Below are 21,928 nucleotides of genomic sequence, written 5' to 3'. Positions count from 1 at the left end.
CAGCGCGACCAAAATACTGGCACTCTACCTCATAACCCCTCACAACAAACAAGTAATGGTTAATTAGGTCCATTTTTGGTGACCGGTTCCTTTATGGTGTCTGTTACTGCACTGCCATAACAGAGGATACTGGACTCGGTCAGCGAGAGTTGATGACAGCGGGCGGAACATCGCTTCAAGATGTCCACAGGGGGAATACTGCAGGGGGTGTTGCTAAGTCGGGTGATGGCATTTATATCTTTGAAAGGAGGGTGCAGTCACACGTTGCAGTTAAAACTGCATCGCAATCAGCTTTGGGTGGTTTTAGGTGCAGTTTTGTCAATTTAACAGGTGGAAGACATGAACTGAATGACATTTGTGTAGCAGGTTTCTCCTTCAAAATCAAAATTACTTGTTCAATTCATGTCTTTCACCTGTTAAATTGACAAAACTGCACCTAAAACCACCTCAAAGCTGATTGTGATGCCGATTTAACTGCAACGTGTGACTACACCCGAAGGAGTGGTTTCCCGTGGATGGGGGGATACCGCTCCTCTATAGCCTCTCCCAGTTGACAAATGGCCTAGTTACAGAGCACATGGAATTGAAAGGTACTATATAACATATCTTTTGTTCTGTAACACCTATTTTTTTATACAAACATTCTTTGGCAGTGTATATACTATGCTCTATGGGGAGTGGGGGGGGGGGGTGCTCCTGGTGACAGGTTCCCTTTAAATATGTAAATGGTTAAGGCAATCTTTAAACATTTTGAAGCCTTCATAGCTATTAGATGCTCTTATGTACAATTACTAACAATTATTAATTTCGGGAATATGTGGTGACCGGACAGCTCGTTTTAAATTATTATATATAATCCCCTCCAAATGAATTATTCACAAATAATGGCCCTAATATTATAGATTTATATAAAGCTCCTGCAACTTATTATTTTACATAGAGTCCCCCCCACATAATTCTGTTATTGTATTATATAGAGTCCATCCCAATTATTATTTCTGAGATAGTGGCCCCAAATAATTAATTTAGATAATAGGAGGTCCCATAAACTGTGGCCATTAAAATAAAAAAAAAATCATGTACTCAACTATAGCAGCGTTCCAGCATCCTCTGGATCTTACCAGGAACATGATGCGCACTGTGACAAAGTGAAAGGTTTAATTTGGGATCACAGGTATCTGCTGTACAGGCAGTTGAAGGGTTTTTGGTAAAAGGTCTGGGCTTGTCTGCAGTAGCCTAAGGGTTAATGCAGACATATGGTAAGCAGGAGCGGTTTGATTGTTCATGTTGGCTTAGCCAGTGTGGATCCTTATTAAAGTCTGTCCTGGGCCTGCTTACTATGGAATAGGTGCAGGTAGTGGGATGCCTACTCTATCCATGCTCAGTCCTCTGTTTGTATAGCCCACAGGTGGAGGTCACAGGACTATGCAACATCCCCCATCTGGGCCTAGCCTTTTCTTGGGGCCTGGAGGGACCTGGGGCTCAGAATACCGGAGTGGCTGGCGATTGCGGCCTAGAGTGCGCTGATGTCACAGCTCTTGGTATGGGGACCGGAGGGCTGTCCTACAGCCTGGCAGGTCTCCAGCAGGTGGTGTGTGCAAGAAATATGGATGGAGAGGCTGAAGTACTGGTTCTCCCTGGGGCAACCCCAGAGTGTCTGTAATATAGGTCCCTGGGTAATGGATGGGAAAGCCCGTGCTGGTAGACAGACATATCCAGGGATCAGACGGATACAACGTTGTGCAAATCAACTTGTGGTTCTTTATTGAACAACAGGTAGCAGGCAACGGGCCTAAACGGTCAAACAGCAGATTCTGGTACTGGAGTGGTCATGGAGAGTGGTCCTCAGAAATAAAGCACCAGCCTGGTAGTAGATGCAGGCTGGGATAATTGAGATGGAGCTGTGTCCAGACTGTGGAAGCTGCAGCTCTGGGTTAGAGTCTCCTGACTCAGTTCCTGGGATTGGTTTCTGTGACAGCACTACAGGTGTACTGAACACTGTCTCTCTCTTCACTCTGTCCAGGTGCTCAAATACCATGTGCTCCCACTGCACCGGGGTTTTATACTCCCCCCTAATCAGGTGGTAGCACATCTCCAATCACACTCCAGTTTACAATATAGCCACATAATTGGATAACATCTTACACCCATTTAACTATTGCCTTTCCAGGCATAGGCTACAGCTGCAGATTACTAGAGTTCTCCCTGCAATATCCCTTGGTTGAGTTGCGCAGGCTCACCAGATGGATCTGCAACATCCCCCACCGGGGCCTAGCCTTTTCTTGGGGCCTGGAGGCAGCCGGGGCCCAGAATACCGGAGTGGCTAGCTGTTGCGGCCTAGGCGCGCTGATGTCACGGTGCTTGGTATGGGGACCAGAGGGATGTCCTACAGCCTGGCAGGTCTCCAGCAGGTGGTGTGTGCAAGAAATATGGAGGGAGAGGCTGATGTACTGGTTCTCCCTGGCGCAACCCCTGAATGTAATATAGTTCCCTGGGTAATGGATGGGGAGCCTGTGGTGGTAGACAGCTGTATCTAGGGATCAGACAGAGGCAACATTGTGCAAATGAACCCATGGTTCTTTATTGAGCAACCAGTAGCAGGCAATGGGCCTAAACGGTCAACAGCAGATCTGGTACTGGAGTGGTCATGGAGAGGATCCTCAGGAATAATGCACCAGACTGGAAGTGGATGTAGGCTGGTAGAATTTGGATGGAGCTGTGTCCAAACTGTGGAAGCAGCAGCTCTGGATTAGAGTCTCCTGACCCTGGGATTAGGTTCTGTATCAGTACTGAAGGTGTACTGAACACTGTCTCTCTGCACACTCTCAGACTCCTGTAGTCTGGACTGGACCTTCTGGTAAAAAGCATGTGCTCAAAGACCATGTGCTCCTTCCTGCCCAGGGGTTTTATACTCCCCCTGGTCAGGTGGTAACACCTCTCCAATCACACTTTACAATACAGCCACATAATCGGATAACACCTTACATCCATTTAACTGTTGCCTGTTCTACAGTTGCTATTACACACTGACCCAGTGCTAGAAACTTACTAAAGAGTTCATGACTCCCCCGACAGCTCCTAAGCTGGAGAGGGCGCTATTCGCAATTACCAGCTTACCTATGTATTGGCAGGGGTGTTTCAGATCCTGACAGGTAGAGGGTCCCATATGCAACTATCCCCTTGCCTTTACGTTGGCAGGGGTGTTGCGACTAGTTAGGACCACTCTTCATGACAGAATCTGTAGGTGAGGAACCTCCTGGGGTGCTGAATGCCGGACTGTATTAATACAGAAAAGGTAACTAAGTGCCTTAATATCCTGCTGGCCAAGAGCACAGCCTGGGAACCAGGTACCCATATTAGTTATTGCTCAGCCGAGCAGGGTTTGTGTTGTTTATGCCAAGCGTCTGCGATGCGATTCTTCACACCGTCCAGTGAGATGTGCCCCAGGAAAAGGGTCCTGGCGATGTCGCACTCACATGGTTAGTAGTGTCTGGGTCTTAAAGATGCAGATGCCTTCTAACTTCCTCACATACATTTCTCTTCTTTCGGTGGGGAAGAAGAGAATAGTCAGTGGGAACAGAGTATAACCTATGCTGAAATCCAACATGCTGGGTGTTGTACCCCAAAATCTGAAGAGAGTGAGGAACCAATAGGCGGCAGGTATAGGTCTATTCTATAGAATGTCCAACCGACTCCATTGAATGTTTATGAGCACTATAAGATTATGATCATACTAAATATGTACAGGAGGTGTTGAGAATGCAGCAGAAACACCCTCCTGTAAGTCATCACCACCACAGCTCAAGAACAATATCCAACACACAATTATAATGAACGTACCTTATATACTCGTGTATAAGCTGAGTTTTTCAGCACAAAAAATGTGCTGAAAAACGTCCCCTCGGCTTATACACGAGTCAATACTAAAAAAAACCCAACTATTTACTCACCCTCCGGTGGCCCCGATGCGCAGCGCTGCTCCCCTGATGTCATCGCGGCTCCTCTTCTGGCTTCCCTTCTGGGGGCAGGCTGGGGTGGCTGTATACAACTGGGGGCAGGCTGGGGTGGCTGTATACTACTGGGGGCAGGCTGTTTACTACTGGGGCAGGCTGTATAGTACTGGGGGCAGGCTGGGTCAGGCTGTATACTACTGGGGGCAAGCTGTATATTATAGGGGGCTGGCTGGCTATATACTTGGCTGGGTCTGTGACCAATGCATTTCCCACACTCGGCTTATACTCGAGTCAATAGGTTTTCCCAGTTTTTTGTGGTAAAATTAGGGGTCTCGGCTTATACTCGGGTCGGCTTATACTCGAGTATATATGGTATATTTTATTACACAACATCTACTTCTCTATGTACCATAGGATAATTCCAGACATCTTAGGGATTTCCCTGGATCACTGCTGTGGTCAATGGATTGGCAGTGGTGCCAGGTGTTGGCACTGGTCACTTATCCTAAGAACAGGTGTTTCATTTCATTAGCCCTTTCTGTGAAGAGCTACATTCTTGAACTTGTTTTGATCAAGTGCCACAAGATGGAGCAGGTTTCGAACTTATACATATTGTACCATTTATGACCATCATAACTGCAGCAGTGTTCTTATTCATGTGCTCCGTCCTTGTACACTGCTGCGGCAGGTTGATGAGAGTTCATCAAGCTCCACTTCATGCACCCCCCCCCCCTTTGTCTATGATGTTAACAACCAATCACAGCACAGTTTACATTAAAATGAAAGCTTTGCTGTAATTGGTTGCTATGGGCTATGTGTCCCTCTGTCCTTGGCGGGTTCTTTTTACAGAAAAGGGCGTTGACGCATCAGAGATGGCTTCAATGGATAATAGTTTACTAGATGCCAACTTCTTTTATTGAATCAATTAAAGATATCAATAATATTTATAAACCCAATAGAATTGGTTTGTTTTTCTTTGTCAGGTCTGTCTGCACATGGCACTATTGCAAGCATTTGGAACATGTACAGAATTTGCTAGAGTGTTGTGTGCCTGCTGTAGAACAAGGTGAGCACTTTCACCCCGAGGTCCTATACATTTCCTCTTGCACACTAGGGGGCGCCCTTCTCCTTGTTCTGCTATTTCCCTTTCCTAGATTACACAATGTTGGGGATCTTATGGGCAGACATGACAGCCACTGCTGTTGTGGTGACAGCCGCCCTGGACATAGGGAATAGTAGTTCAGTAACACAATTAGAGAACATTCTGCAGCGCTGAGGTTATTAATAATGAAGCTCCTCCCAGTAGGATGCCAGCTCTCTCTGCAGCGTCTCGCCCACAACCTGATGCCCTCGCAGAAAACAGGGTGAGACAGAGTGACTGTCACTGTACAGACAGCTGTGCTTCTATGACATCTCCACCAGGGGGCGCCGTCTCATATTAAGAATACATAGAACTCTCATGACCGCGGCGGAGACTCTGACTCCTCCCACCACGTGACTGATCACATGACAGATACTTAACCTTACAGAAGGTCCTGTGGAGTACCCGGAGCAGTATGACGGCCATGCTGAGCAGATGGAGCGGAGCGGCCCGGCTCTTGCTGCGCCCTCACCCCAGTGAGTTACCCGGGCCTGGAGGAGGGCGCTGCGTGTAGCATAGTGTGACCCGTACAGAGGCAGTCGAGCACAGCGCACACCGGCCCAGAGCTCCGTACTGATGAGCAGTTATACTCCTCCCCACACTACCTGCCATTCTGCCCCCTGCAGGGATAGCACCCTTTAGAGCGTGTTTACACATTGCATTTTCATCGCGTTTTGAAACGCAGCTGAGATGAACTGCCTAATTGCATTACTGTTTACATTTGTTAATGCAATGTTAATGCATGCGCTGTTTAGTAACTGCAAATGATGTGACACTCCTAGTGCTGCCTCCTCTGTGCTTCCTGGTGCTGGCACCCCCTGCAGTCTGTGTGTATGAGATACTCCTATACACATGACTGACAGCTTGTATAATGATGTGACACTCCTGGTGCTGGGACCCCTTGCAGTCTGTGTGTGTATGAGATACTCCTGTACACATCACTGACAGCCTGTATAATGATGTCACACTCCTGGTGTTAGCTGCCTCTTTGTGCTTCCTGGTTCTGGTGGCCACACCCCTGCAGCCTGTGTGTATAAGATACTCCTAAACTCATGACTGACAGCCTGTATAATGGGGTAATGGCTCCTCCATGTGCTTCCTAGTGCTGGCGGCTCCCTGCAGCCTGTGTGTATAAGGTAGTCCTAGAGAACACAAAGCTGCCACTGTCAGAAAAATATTATTAATCTTTGACTCACTGAGTACCCCTACTGTGCTTTTAGCATATTTCCCATAGAGCACTTTGTAGCAATGCTACTACACATTTTTTTAGTTTTGTGAAAAATAAAAGTGATGTCTTATGACGTGTTATTATATACATTTCTGTCCGGATATGGGTAATCTTTTTCTGCCAGTGGCAGCTTTGTGTTCTCTTGAGCAATAAACTCCCTGCCGTGACAATAGGTCCATTTTTTGTATTAAAATAAGGTAGTCCTATACACATGACTGACAGCCTGTATAATGATGTGACACTCCGGGTGTTAGCTGACACTTTGTGCTTCCTGGTGCTGGTGGCCACACCCCGCAGCCTGTGTGTGTATGAGATACTCCTATACACATGAATGATAGCCTGTATAATGATGTGATACTCCTGGTACTGGCTCCTCTATGTGTTTCTTGGTGCTGGCGCCCCCTTCATCCTGTTTGTGTATTCAACTGCTCCAGGATGTATAGGAAAACACAGCATGACATGTACTTGTCTGGCTGATGTCTGTGTCTCACACATGTGTATGGGAGGAGAGAGCATGTCAGCAGATAAAGCACAGACACCAGCAATGCTTTACTATACATTACACACAGACATGAGCAGGGGGCGGAGAGGGGAGGGGTAACAAGGGTGACATCACTTTCTCTCTCCATGTGCCCATACTCATTTACATAATAAAGAAAAGTTGATTATGAGCTGCTCTAACAGGAATTGGTGACAGAATTAGTTACAGAGACCTGATTACTTATGTTCTTTTAGTTAACAAGTTACATATAAAAGGAAATGTACGATAACTTTTTCTGTTCGTATTGTAGCATATGCTGGAGGATTGGACTGGGTAAGAGCAGGTAGCAATAGTCCCACTCAAAGTAATAGCTCTACCAAACTTCCTCTGAAAAAACCAAAGACCCCTCAAGGACGTTTTGATGAAACTGAAGCGGCTTCAAAGGAGAAAGAACCACTAGAAAGTGAGTGCATCAATGGTCACCAAACAGTGCAGACTACTGCAGGCAGTACCTTTATGCTGTTATGTGCTGCGTTTCCTCAAGTGGGGGCTTTAATGTGTTTCTGTTGGTAGCAATCGTGTTAATCCGGCTGCCATCCACCAGAATCAGACGTTGTTTTCAGATAAAAGTTTCTTTCTTTATTAGATTCATGTAAAAATAGTTAATGGACAAACATTGTGTAATATCCAACGCGTTTCAGGCGCCAGTTGTGCCCTTAATCATGGACAATCTGACACAGTGACATCAAACAATTTATAGTGAAAGCAGGACATGAGTAAAGTGTGAACCACGCCTTGGGGGGGGGGCGTGTGTTCCAATCGGACAACCGGATACAATGTTGCGATCAGCTTGGGAGTCACATGATCCAGTGTGAGTGTGGTAGTCATGGCGACCCAATCACGTGATCTCACACAGGAGCGACAACACAAAGTGTGCATTTACTACCATATAAATTTGAGTAAAAGCTGGGTTTTCCGGCACAAAAAATGTGCTTATACTCGAGTCAATAAAAAAAATAAACACTTTACTCGCTTTTCTGAGGGCTGAATGGCTATATACAGTGGGCAGGGGATGAATGGCTATACACAGTGGGCAGGGGCTATATAGTGGAGGACAGGGGGCTCGCTGTATACTGGCTGGATGCTGCAACAAATGCATTTCCCGCCCTCGGCTTATACTTGAGTCAATATGTTTTTCCAGTTAGGTACATCGGCTTATACTCGAGTATATACGGTAGTAACTTTTTCCCCTTTCTACTGGATGGCAGATAACTGTCTGGTCACAACTGATCTTACCCTAGTGTGCCCCATGTCAGTTAATTGGTAGTGCACATGTAGTGCTACATTCATTTCTGAAAGTCTCGTAAAAATGGCATCCAGAAAAAAAAGGGAATGAAGCGCTGGTCAAGCAATCCATTCACATGAGGTATTCAGGATAACTTGTTAGTTTTATAGACGTTTTCTTGCTATATATTATGGAGATCGTCTAGAGCGCATTGGGTGGAACGGTCTTGGCACTCATTGGCATATATGATCCATGTGTCACGTAGATCACGTGTATAATTGTCCTTTGAGAGAAAACATGATTTGTTTTCTTCCTGATTGTACACTCCTTAACATGTATGACCATATGTCTGTATGTTCTATTCCAAGTCACCCAGGAATGAGATATGTGGCTAAACAGGCCTGACATCCACATGGCGCATGGCAGCTTCTTGATCTATGTCTTAGAGAGGAACAGAGCTGTAGTTTCATCAGCTCAACCTATTTCAATTATTCAGCATCCACTTCAAGGAGAGAACATCCTTCAGCAGCTTCTTGGCAGAATACATGACTTGTATAATGTCACACCACAGAGCCATTTATTTACTCACCTGACTTAGAAGAAGGAGAATAATGGTCAGTTTAATGCTGAGGCTACATTCTAAGTTTTCATTCTGTTTCTATGCGGTGTTCATGTCATAGATGGGATCCACTGATTTTGAAAAGCATCCTATAACATTTAGGCAGCAAGATTTTAGCTCTTGATGTAGTTAAGGCTTGATAAATATTAGGGCATTTTCAGTTAACCATGCAAAGGAGAGGAATCTATGCATCACAGTAATAATTGGGACAAGGAGTGCCTTCTTTCACGCTTTCGTCATCATGTATGTTGCACAGTTCCACAGGGAATAAGGGACTCCTTGCATCATATATAACTATAATGTATGGAGTCCATCTGAAAAACAGGACTCTGCATGGTTGTAGGGTTGCACCGATACCAGAATTTTGAGTTCGATACGATACCCAGAAAAGTATTGCGATACTGATACTTTCAAAAAATGAAAAAGGTTTATCTGAATGTTTAGGGTGCGGTCACATGGGGCGTTTAAATTGCATTTAGAAATACAATACAAACGTCTGGGGCAGGTCTCAGCCTAATCACATTTGCATTTCCATGAAACACATGCACATTTAATGTTTTATGACAGTGTATTATATGTACGTATTGTAAAGGTTGTCCTGGTGTTAATATAAAATAGTATACTAAATAGTATAATTTAGGGCTCATGTAGACAGGTGTTTTGATGTCCATGTGCTATCCTTTTTTTGTGGATGGCAAACGGACCCACTGTTTCCTATGGGTCTGTTCACATGTCCATTTTTTCACGGATGGGCTTATTTTCTCTCGCATGTGGATCACGTACATCCATAGGAGACGGCACATGCATGACATCCATATGCAGAGTGTTTGCTTCTCAAATGTTGTGATGCAACCAACTGGGCAAGAAGTAGATTAGAAACCCATCAGTTTTTTTTTTTCTTTTGCATATGTAAAAAAAAAAAACAGATGGTGTACATCACTTCCGCATTTTTTGCAGATGAGCAGCAGACACGCCCGTCTGAATGAGCTCTTATTTTTTGTCTTTCACACGTTTATGCATTTAATTTAACTGTATTCTATGCTTAAAATATTATAATCTCCATAAAAATAATAATAATAATCTTCTTAGTATTGTATATACTCGAGTATAAGCCGAGACCCCTAATTATACCACCAAAAACTGGGAAAACCTATTGACTTGAGTAAATGCCAAGGGTGGGAAATGCATTGGTCCCAGACACCCCCCTCCGCCCCCCCCAGTTTACAGCCAGCCTGCCCCCCGTAGTATACAGCCAGCCTGCCCCCCGTAGTATACAGCCAGCCTGCCCCCCGTAGTATACAGCCAGCCTGCCCCCCGTAGTATACAGCCAGCCTGCCCCCCGTAGTATACAGCCAGCCTGCCCCCCGTAGTATACAGCCAGCCTGCCCCCCGTAGTATACAGCCAGCCTGCCCCCCGTAGTATACAGCCAGCCTGCCCCCCGTAGTATACAGCCAGCCTGCCCCCCGTAGTATACAGCCAGCCTGCCCCCCGTAGTATACAGCCAGCCTGCCCCCCGTAGTATACAGCCAGCCTGCCCCCCGTAGTATACAGCCAGCCTGCCCCCCGTAGTATACAGCCAGCCTGCCCCCCGTAGTATACAGCCAGCCTGCCCCCCGTAGTATACAGCCAGCCTGCCCCCCGTAGTTTACAGCCAGCCTGCCCCCCGTAGTTTACAGCCAGCCTGCCCCCCGTAGTTTACAGCCAGCCTGCCCCCCGTAGTTTACAGCCAGCCTGCCCCCCGTAGTATACAGCCAGCCTGCCCCCCGTAGTATACAGCCAGCCCAGCACTTAAAAAATAATAAACTTATATACTCACCCTCCGGTGGCCCCGATGCGCAGCGCTGCTCCCTGATGTCGGCGTGGCTCCTCTTCTGTCTTCTGTAACAGCCTGCAGGGCGCGCCCATGTTATCTGCCAGCAGGCGCATACTATGGCACGGCCGCTGCTGACGTCATAGTATGCGCCGGCCGGGAGATAATTTCCCGCACCCTGCAGGTTGTTACAGAAGACAGAAGAGGAGCCACGGGGAAGCCAGAAGGGGGTGCATTGAGGGTGAGTATATAAGTTTATTATTTTTATTGACTCGTGTATAAGCTGAGGTGAGGTTTTTCAGCAAATTTTTTTGCGCTGAAAAACTTGGCTTATACACAAGTATATACTGTAATAATAATCATCATTATCTTCATAATAATCTCCTTAATAATAAAAATCATCCTCTATGGCAGGTAGAGTGTGGAGGTTGTAGGTTCAAATCCCAAGCTGGACAAAATATTATTTAATTGAATTAAAGAGAACCCATCAGGAAAATTAAAGGACTCCTGTTATCAGATCTGTCACTATTTCTGTCAATACTAACTGTTGGAGCAGCTCACAAGGATCCCATCCCAGCCTTAATCTAGTCAATTCATACATTAATCATTATAAAATCATATTTTCTTTATTATGTAAATGAGGCCGGTCACATGGTCAGAGGCAGTGATGTCACTCCTGTTACCCCTCCTCTCTCCTCCCCCTGCTCATGTCTGTGTGTAATGTATAGTACTGCATTGCTGGTGTGTGTGCTGCATCTGCTGACATGCTGCATCATCCTAATACACAGAGACACAGACATCAGCTGGTGGCCACGCCCCTCTGCAGCCTGTGTGTGTGTATAGGAGAGATACAACAGCTCCAGGCAGCCATGTTATAGCAGAGCATGTCAGGTACTTGTGTAGCTGATGTCGGATGTCACATATGTATTAGGAGGATGCAGCATGTCAGCAGATGCAGCACACACACTAGCAATGCTTTACTATACATTACACACAGAAGTGAGCAGGGGGAGGAGAGGGGGAACAGGGGTGACATCACTGCCTCTGACCATGTGACCAGCCTCATTTACATAATAAAGAAAAGATGATTTTACAATGATTAATGTATGAATTGACTAGATAAAGGCTGGGATGGATCCTTGTGAGTTGCTCCAACAAGTAGTGGTGACAGGACTAGTGACACAGACCTGATGACAGGTGTCCTTTAAATAGAGACATTGTGTCTGGGGAAGCCCTGGGAGATGTAGACGCCATATGTGGACAGATAGTGATGTCTCCCTGATGACGTGGTTCCTGCTCTGCACTAACCTGACACATCTCTCAAAAGGATTCCCTGCCCAATGTCTGCTCTGCAGATAGATGCAAGGAGTCTGTGGAAGTCATTCAGTACTGCAAGTAACTGAAACCTGGTATTGAACCTTCTGGCTTTGAAATTATTGTATAAGTACCGAGATTCCGAAGCATTGTGCAACACTACATGGTTGTCTGAAAAAAAAAAAATAGTCTCTCAGACTCATTTGCATATTTTCTAATGCTATTTTGTGAAGAAAAGGGCATAAGTAGCTAAAAGAAAAGCAGATCCTGCCAGAGGGGGAACACATCAGCATGTACTTGATTGCAGTCCTTCATCCTGGTGGTTGATATAATTTAAACTATGGAATACTGTGCTTTAATGTTAGTTTTATTAAAACCACTTAATTGTGCTTCTGATTATCAATAAAACCAATATTATACAATCTGATTAATTTACATTCTTTTCTAGGATTCCCTGACGATATTAACCCCATCACAAAAGAGAAAGGTGGCCCTAGGGGACCAGAACCTACTCGATATGGAGATTGGGAGAGGAAAGGGAGATGTATAGACTTCTAGTGAAATTATTATAAATGTTTTGTACCACTTGTAAATAAATCAGTTGTTGAAGCAGCAAGAAAATAATGAAATATAAGAAATTGTCAGAATTGTATAGATTGTAATAAATATTTCTTAAAACAACTAAAGAGCTCTATCAATTCTGTTCCTTCAATAAGAACACATGTATAAAGATGTTCAGAGCTGTACAATCATGGGTTAGAGCTGCATGGTGGCTTTGTTAGTAACACTTGTTGCTTCTGTTGCTTCTTGCTGCTATTGGAGTGCTGCCCCTGCTTTCTACTATACTACAGAGGATTTCTGGATTACTCCTAAGGGTGGTGTCGCACGTTAGCAACTTGATTCCATTTTGTAATGGAATCAAAGCGCACTGGGATGGCCCATGGACGATTGCATATGCGTTTGTATGCAAATGCATGCGATCAGCGATCAGAACCCGGTGTCTTGCATTTACTCAATATAAGACACTTGGCCCCAATTCCAGATTGCGTCCATTTGCATGGAAAGTTATATGTGCTCGTCTGCACACCGCCCCAGGGTGTTTTGATTCTGTTACAAAACAGAATCAAAATGGAAACGTGTGGCATCACCCTTAGGATAGCACCCAGACCATCACCTGCTGTGCTGCAGGTTTTTCTTTTCTATTTTCTGTATCTTGTATTGTATATATGTCTGTATGTGTGCGTCGATGTGATGTATATATGCTGCATGTCTGGACAGAACACAGCCAATACGGTGCTGTATCTGTGTATATTCTATGTGTATATATTGTGTGTGTGACTGTATTGCACCCCCAGTTGTTACCTTTTACGGCTATTTACTAAAAATGTGATTGCAGTTGAAAGCTTTCGAGACAAACTACCCAGGTCTCTTCATCAAACATGCTGTAAGACATCTGAATAGAACACATTTTTATACACATTGGACAAAGTAATTCTATGAAAAATGTTTGCTACCAAAACACGTGTTGGGACGGACGCTGGGCAGCTTGGCTTTTCTCTGTGCATATTATTAACTTGGTCATTACTTTGCTTACGATGATTCTTGTGAATTACATTTGGCACATTAGGATTAGCTTGTATTGCACTTGCTCCATGCCGCATTTGAATAATTATCAACATTACCTGATGTATATTTTTATACACAATTGTTTGCACATTTGTCATAATGCTATCATAATGCTATGTTAATGGGTATTCTGACATAGTATTCTAACTATGCAACTACTTCAGCAACGGTGCATATTTGCCATAAGCACTTTAATCTGATATCTAAAAAAGATGCAGTTGGGCGGTACCGTGTAAAAAAAAAAAAAAAAAACAACAACAATGGGTGCAAGTCTTCTGACGAGGGTCCCAAACATCAATATCAATCAACTGTGAAGCAGCACCCCATAAGATGAAACAGTCAAGACAGCACATGGAGTTATGAGAGGACGCTAGGTCTGTCGACTTCCTATTCGCTCTGCTTGAGAATGCCTTGATTGAACAGGCGAAATGTCGCAATCACTATGGTGGAATAAAAAAACTTGACTTTTTCATCTTATGGAGTGATGCTTCACAGTTGATTGATATTAATCTGATATCCATTGCTTTCCTGCCTTGCAGTCCTCTAGTTGTGGTATTCTGTACTGCCTAATTTTTACTATTTTCTGTGTTGTGTTTTTAACAATGTACAATAAAAGTATATAATTTTATTTTGGTGTCTTTCCTTGTGTCAATCTTGCCATTCACAGTAATGATGTAGTTCATTGGACAAATTATTGAAAACAGAACAACATAGCAATGTGATCTTGGTCAGGGGACAATGAATCTGTCATCCTTTACTACTACTATTGATTTCCAAAGCACCCCCTTGACAGCCAACGGGAGGGTGCCCTTCAACCTCTGTAGACACAGGAAGCAGAAGAGAGGTTAAAAGTATTCTCCCACCAGTCTGTCCTTGTAGCGGGCAAGATGTAAGATGTTATCCAATTATGTGGCTGTGTTGTAAACTGTAGTGTGATTGGAAAGGTGCTTACACCTGACCAGGGGTGACCGACTGTGTGCGCACAAGCCAGAGTGCCGAGGCACGTGTCCTGCCACCGGAAGAGAGCATTGGGAAAAAAGATCATCATGCACCGGAGCTGTCCTGTCATCGCAACTGATCCTGATGAGAGCTACTCCAGAGAGGCCACCATCCCTGCAGCAGTCCCCGATACTGCTGCCCGTAGAGGAGCCTGTTGCCCTCATCGCATCTCAGGGACCTTCGACTCCAGCTCCAGTGCCTGATTCAAAAGATGACAAAGACGAGACTGTGATCTTTTCCCAACAGGTACTCTGGAGGTCTCAACAGGAGACAAGAGGGAAGACTCCTGCATACCTGCAGGAGTACCAGCTGTCCCAGCACAAGGGTCGTAACCCCAAACGGGTACGCTACTCAGACCCTGAGGTCCTCACCCCTGTCGCGGACTCCGACTGTGAGTAATCCCCTGATGGGCTGAAGCCCACAATCAAGTACTTTGCTGCCTTGTTTATATATTTAGTTTTTTTACTCCAAGTTAGGCTGCGCCCACCTACCCTTGCCTAAGAGCCAGAAACTTTTCTGGGACTTAACCCTTATTTATTCAAAAGTCAAACTTTCCTGAACTTTTCCTGAGTTGTGCTATGATAGGACTGTGTCCTTCATCTGAAAAGGAGACCCTTTGTTGTTAATATCCTTTTTCCTGCATCAAGGACTGTGCCCAGAGAATGGACTGTAACCACAAGAGCTCTCTGAGAGACTTATGGTCGGTTACCCTAAGGAAAAAATTTCTTATGTTTGCACTTAATGCATTTCTTTTTAGAAAATGGACATTCTGTATGCATTGTGTGCCTATTCTTCCACATGAAAATGGACATTGATATTTCGCTATCCAAGGTAGTTATGTTGCTTCAAGTAACGTTATATAAAGTTTCAAACTCTGCACCCATTGGGCTGTCTAAGCCAATGTGATTTATATGTTTGCACAACTATGGTGTTTATACCATATGTCAGTTTGCATGTAACCTTTTTGTTAGGTCTTTCAGGTATATAGCCAAGACGGTTTTGGAACGCCTTTTATCTTTGTTAAATCCTGACCGCAGGCTTACGACCATAGGCGGTTTGTTATGAAACATCCCTGCCAATACATAGGCAGGCTGGTAGTTGCGAACAGCTGTTAGGAGCTGTCGGAGGGAGTCAAAAACCCTTTAGTAAGTTTCTAGCACTGGGTCAGTGTGTAATAGCAGCTGCAGATTCTGCCTGGACAGCCAGTTAAGTGGGTATAAGATGTGATCCAATTATGTGGCTGTATTGTAAACTGGAGTGGGATTGGAGAGGTGTTACCACCTGACCAGGGGAAGCATAAAACTTCTGGGCAGTGGGAACACAGGTCTTTTTAGAGTCTGCCAACAGTTCAAACCACATAGTCTGAGTGAAGAGAGAGACAGGGTTCAGTACACCTTCAGTACTGATACAGAACCTAATCCCAGGGTCAGGAGACTCTAATCCAGAGCTGCAGCTTCCACAGTTTGGACACAGCTCCATCCAAATTCTACCAGCCTACATCCACTTCCAGGCTGGTGCATTATTCCTGAGGACCCTCTCCAAGACCACTCCAGTACCAGATCTGCTGTTGACTGTTTAGGCCCATTGCCTGCTACCGGTTTCTCAATAAAGATCCGCAAGTTAATTTGCATAACGTTGCCTCCGCCTGGTCCCTGGATACGGCTGTCTACCACCATGGGCTCCCCATTCCCAGGGACTTTACAGACACTCAGTGGTTGCCCTGGGGGGAACCAGTACATCAGCCTCTCTCTCTCCATATTTCCACCTGCTGGAGACCTGCCAGGCTGTATGACAGCCCTCCGGTCCCCATACCAAGAGCTGTGACATCAGCGCACCCTAGGCCGCAATCGCCAGCCACTCCTGTATTCTGGGCCCCTGCTGCCTCCAGGCCCCAAGAAATGGCTAGGCCCCGGTTGGGGATGTTGCACCTATAAAAAGCCTATTTGTAAACCCTGTATTGCCAATATAATGAGAGGAAAAGACCTCCTTATGGATGCATTGAAATCCTGTATAGAGGATAAGGTGGCGTCTTTGGCAGCTTCAGCTCCGGCTCCTCCATGCAAAAGACCCTGCATATATAATGTGGATTCAGACTCTGAGTCTGATGTGGAATCGGAAGCCCCCTCCTGTTCATTTAGGGATTTTAATGAACAGGATAACCCTCGGGAATATGCACAGGATTTTGAAACAAAATACTTGTTCTCTATCAATTACTTAGATCAGGACCAGTCAGTGTGTGTCCCGCAGGCCACATCCGCCCCGCTGATTATTTTTGTGCAGCCTGTGTGACAGCCTGTCACAATTGCATCACCTGTGACCACTATTGCCACATAGTGGAGGCAACATACTATGCAGGTACCACACAGTAGTAGGGCTTCCCGCTAATGTGCTGTAGTTGACTGGTGTTCGTGCAGTGGCAGAGCAGGGAATACACTCCCTGTTCTGCCATTATGGACAGCATGGCTCCCATCACCAGTAGCATAATGCTGTCATCAGAGCTGGGCGCCTTATTGCAGGGCTGAGGTCAGCTAAGTGAGGGGACATTATGGGGAGGAGAGGGCATTATAAGAAGGGGCACTACAAATGGGGGATAATGGAGAGGGCACTGTAAAAGAAACTATATAAGGGGGCATAAGGAATGAGGGCGCAATATATAGGGGGGCGTATGGAGAGGGGACAATATATATGATGGGCATAAGGGGAGGGGGCACTATATATGGGGGCATAAGGACCGGGGGGACTATGTATAGAGGGGATAAGGAGAGGGTGTATTATAAAAAGGGGGCATTATAAAAAGGTGCCATATCTTACAGAAATGTAAGATACTTTTAAGGACATCATTCTAGAAAACCTTCTTCTTCTCATATCAGCAACTGCCTTCCTAGCAGATGCATCTTCAGAGTGAAAGATGCCCTCTTCTAAAACAGTGGGGACGTGATTTCCGTTCTAAGGACAAACACTGCAGTATCTCTCTCTTTTAAATACATCTGTGGACCAGAATAAGTTGCTTTTCTAGAGAAAGCAGCAGATAAAAAAGAAAGGGTTCCCAGATATTAAAGGAAATCAGAAGGAAAGTTCCTTTGAGAACTTCAGAGAGCAAAAAGACTCCTTCAAGGGGAAAGGCAAGCAAGGGCACTGGAGTGACCTGGGACAGTCCGTAAAGGAGCACAGTTCCTGAACCAACTCATTCAGGGGACTTGGCCAGACAATATCAGAGAGAAATAGTTGAATTATCAAGAACATTGAGCTGTCTGGGAAGCATTGAAGTTAAATGCTTACTTCATAAAGAAGCACCACATCCACATTCTTTCAGACACCACTACAGCAGTGTCCTATATAAGAAGACAAGAGGGGACAAAATCATGCTCGCTTCTCTCTTACACACAATCTTTCTTTAGGCAGAAACCAAAATACTACCTGCCACTCATCTTTCGGGTATAGAGAATGTTACAGCAGATTTCCTAAGCAGAAAGATTTAATTTCCCTATGGTGAAAACCGCAAGTAGACCTATTTGTGTCAAGGAAGAATTCAAAGTGTCATCATTTCGTTTTGCTAGACGCTTGGGAGCGCAAAGAGATTCTGGATACATTTCATCACAAATGGGACATCTCAGTATGGATCCTGAAGGTTAATTCCTAAAGTTTCTAGATCTTTTTATAAAGGTAATTAAAACCTTGAAAGGAAGCAGAAAACCTGTTGATTGTGCTATGTATCATAAGATCTGGAAGAGTTTTGTTTCCTTCTGTAAAGATAAACCTCCATCTAAGGTCTTAGAATTCCTATAGGCTGGTCTGGAAATAGGGCTATCAACAAACACTTTGAAGGTCCAGGTATCTGCAGTGATAGCTCTCTGGCTGGTCATAGATGGGCAAGAAGTTTTATTACTGTTTCTTCTAGACTTAGACCCCAAGTTCTATAACATACCCCATCCTGGGATCTTTCTTTGGTTGTAAATGCTCTAATAAAGAACCTATTTCTGAATCGAGTTGTAATCGAGTATGTAAAATTCTAGATGACAGAATTTCTTTGACTATTGACTCCAATTTTATTCAAAAGTTGTCTTTGAACTTTCCTAAGGCCCAAGAAATCATTCTTCCATCCTTCTGTCAGGATCCTAAAACACCTATGGAAATGGAATGACATGGTAGATGTAAGGTAAGTGTCAGATCTTTGGTGTTTAGCGAGCAAATAGTTTTTGTCTTTTCATTGTTGTGATGATCATGGTTAGGGGTGAGGGGTGCCATTAGGAATTGTAACCCAGAACTTTAATGATCTGAGAGTGGAACGTCCTCACACTGGCTCCTGTCCTAATGGCTTGGGAGCAGCTGGATTCCCCTGACTGGCTGACTTAAGCGCAACCTAGCAAGGAGGTGCAAGAAGAGGGGGAGGTCGGGACAAGATGGAAGGTTTCCCCTGGGGAGCTTCTGGCATGATGTAAGCATCCCTGGGAGTTGTTAAAGGGGAGGCTTGTGATGATAGCTGCAGCCAGGAATCACACATGGAGACAAGATGTAGAACATGAAACTTACACTCTGGTGTCTGGTTAAATAAAATAACAGTCCAGATTCAGGAACTTTGAGCTAAAGAAAGTTGAAGCTGCTTTGGCAGCAAGGTTAGAGCAAGCTATGTACTGTAGAGTCCTGCAGGCCTAAAGGAGGGAGATTATCCTCAGGTATGAGACAACAGCAGCAGGCATCTGTCTGCAGACCTTATGTCCTCCCTGGAAGAACTCTAAGAATCTTCACTGGAGTCTCAGACTTTTCTCAGATTGTTTTAGAACTTCCAGCCAGAGGGAGTATATATGGACTTTTAATTGGTTAACAAACAGATCCTCCTTTCCAGGCATATAACATGATTATATGCATTACCAGTTATGGTCAGTAAATGGCATCCATACCAAGGAATTAATCATTAGAAGAAAAAAATATCATTAAAGGAAACCTATTACTTCATTTCATGCATTGTGAACAAAACATACCTTGAGAATGCTGTAGCTACACTGATGCAGGCACATATCTTGTTTAATCCCAGAGGTGAGTGGTTTTGCTGAAAAAAAAAACAATTATAACATTCAAGGCCTTAGAAAAGATGGATTGCTTCAGCCTACCGTTGATAAATACATTACATGTAGTTTTCTGAACTGTTCAGACAGGACTAATCAACCTGAGCTGGATGACTCATACACAGCAGCTGTAGCGATTGATTATGTGTGCCTGTCAGGCACAACACAGTGATTCCATAATTCTCTGGAGAAGTGCATACTTAATGTGAGGGGAGATGCGTGGAGCCAGGCAATGGAGCGAAAGATCCTCATTATCCTGAATTTTATAATTGTTTTTTCAGCAACACCACTCAGCACAGGGATTAAACAAAATATGTGCCCACATCACTGTACCTACAGCATTTTCAAAATATGTTTGGTTCATAATGCATGAAATCAAATGGTAGATTTCCTTTGAAAGAAACTTCATATAGAACTATTTAGACTATAGGATATAGTCGGCTGTTCTTAACCTACATAACTAAAGATCACATAAGGCAATAAAGGTCCAAAAGTGACCCATCTGGTGGGCCATTACAAGAGCCACCTTTCAAAAAGATGCCATTCCTCAGCAGACACTTAGTTGACTTGTGAAAAGCATGAGACTTTATTGTCAAGCTGTAATTAATGCTGAAGGCCACAAGTAAATTTATTGAGACATTGACATTTTTGTGGGTGATATACCTACCACGGTTATTGGCTTTTTGTTTCACTAGATGAGGAAATCACCATTACATGCTTCCACTTAATAGGAACCCGTCATCAGTGAACAAGGCGACACTTGCTAGGAGGATTCACGTACAAGGATTCTGTGCACCGCCCCATGACGCACCCTTGTGTGTGCCAGACAGCTAGCCTTTTACTTTGTTTGTTTTCATAAACAGAGAAGGCGGTTTTTTTAACCCCTTCACGCTCCGTGGCGGATATATCTGCCACGGAGCTGTGAAGGGTGTATGAAGAGGGCTCACGGGCTGAGCCCTCTTCATACAGAGATGGGCTTTGCTGCATATCGCAACAAAGACCCATTGCTAACACCCGCGGTAGGTGCTTGCACAGATCGCGGGTGTTAACCTTTACTTTGCCGCCTGCAATGACGCCGGCGGCATGGGCGCCGCCATCTAACCTACGATCGCCTCTCCCCCAAACGTCATCAGGGGGCGGCGATCGGTTGCCGTGGTAGCCTCGGGTCTTCGTTTGACCCGGGGCTGAATGGCTTCTGCATATCCATTACAATGAGCCTGTGGCTCATTATAATGTATAGTGTGCAGAAATGCCATATCAGACCATCTAGGGTTAATGTACCCTAGATGGTCTAAGAAATAGTGAAAAAAAAAAAGTTTAAAAATGCCAAAAAATAATATACGCCACGCCCCAAAATGCCCGATGTATCAAAATATAAAACCGGTTATTCACGGTGACCTCCAGAACTGCAAATGGCGCCCAAATGTCCGAAATGCGACTTTTACACCTTTTTACATGACATAAAAAATGTAATAAATATTTATCAAAATGTCGCACCGTCCTCAAAATGATAGCAATGAAAACATCGGCTCATTTCACAAAAAAATGACACCTCACACAGCTCCATGCGCCAAAGTATGAAAAAGTTATTAGCGTCAGAAGATGGCAAAAAATTTTTTTCCTTTTCTGTACACATTCGTTTAATTTTTGAAAATGTATTAAAACGCAATAAAACCTTTATAAATTTGGTATCACCGCGATCATACCGAACCAAAGAATAAAGTAGAGGTGTTATTTGGAGCGCAGAGTGAAAGTTGTAAAAACTGAGCCCACAAGAACGTGATGCACACATGTTTTTTTTCAATTTTTCCACATTTGGAATTTTTTTTTACGGCTTCCCACTACATGGCAGGGAATAATAATCACGGGAAAGCAAAATTTGTTACGCACAAAATAAGCCCTCACACAGCTCTGTACATGGAAAAATTAAAAAGTTATGGATTTTTGAAGATGGAGATCGAGAAATTAGCGAAAATACCCTGCGTCCTTAAGGGGTTAAAGAAAAGAATAGCTGCCAGGTTTTTCTATGTGGTACATACTAATGGAACCTGTCATAAATCAGAGCCTGATGACAGGCTCCCTTTATGTACTTTCATGCTGTCGCACACTTTCAGTAATGAGATTTCATGCGGCCCAGGATCTGTGTGACTTGCGTGTGCTGGGGACGGCATACAATCCACAGATATCACACACTTGGTGCCAATTGGATTGGTCCTTATTCCATTCTCCAGTACATTTCTTGTGATCTTCGGAATGCCTGACACGTCACACAGGTGATTCCCGGGACACGCCCCTACACACCTGTTCTTCTCCCGCTCTAGCGCTAGCTGTAAAGAAGCCGGCGGCTGGAGGGGCGGGGTCTTCTCCGGATGGGGCGGGGTTATGCTAGAATTGACTGACGTCAGCAC

At 44.5% G+C, this 21,928-nt stretch overlaps 1 protein-coding gene across 1 annotated transcript; it reads left to right on the top strand.

The window, feature by feature from the left end:
* The first annotated feature begins 5,413 nt into the window (after window positions 1-5,413).
* Window positions 5,414-13,752, top strand: SDHAF4 (succinate dehydrogenase complex assembly factor 4). The gene is made up of 3 exons (XM_072142174.1): window positions 5,414-5,570; window positions 7,114-7,266; window positions 12,281-13,752. The coding sequence occupies exons 1-3, from the start codon at window positions 5,510-5,512 to the stop codon at window positions 12,388-12,390; spliced, it is 324 nt and encodes a 107-aa protein (XP_071998275.1). The 5' UTR covers window positions 5,414-5,509; the 3' UTR covers window positions 12,391-13,752.
* The last annotated feature ends 8,176 nt before the right edge of the window (window positions 13,753-21,928 follow it).

Source organism: Engystomops pustulosus, chromosome 3 (genome assembly GCF_040894005.1).
Source record: "Engystomops pustulosus chromosome 3, aEngPut4.maternal, whole genome shotgun sequence".
Lineage (NCBI taxonomy): Eukaryota > Metazoa > Chordata > Amphibia > Anura > Leptodactylidae > Engystomops > Engystomops pustulosus.
Note: the sequence above shows the minus strand (reverse complement) of the source record. Positions and strands in the feature narration are given on the sequence as shown.

Bases quoted from the DNA above. Each gene is read 5' to 3' on its own strand.
- SDHAF4 (XM_072142174.1), top strand. From the start codon at position 5,510: ATGACGGCCATGCTGAGCAGATGGAGCGGAGCGGCCCGGCTCTTGCTG. The intron at 5,571-7,113 runs GTGAGTTACCCG...TTCGTATTGTAG, and splicing joins CTTGCTGCGCCCTCACCCCA to CATATGCTGGAGGATTGGAC. The intron at 7,267-12,280 runs GTGAGTGCATCA...ATTCTTTTCTAG, and splicing joins GGAGAAAGAACCACTAGAAA to GATTCCCTGACGATATTAAC.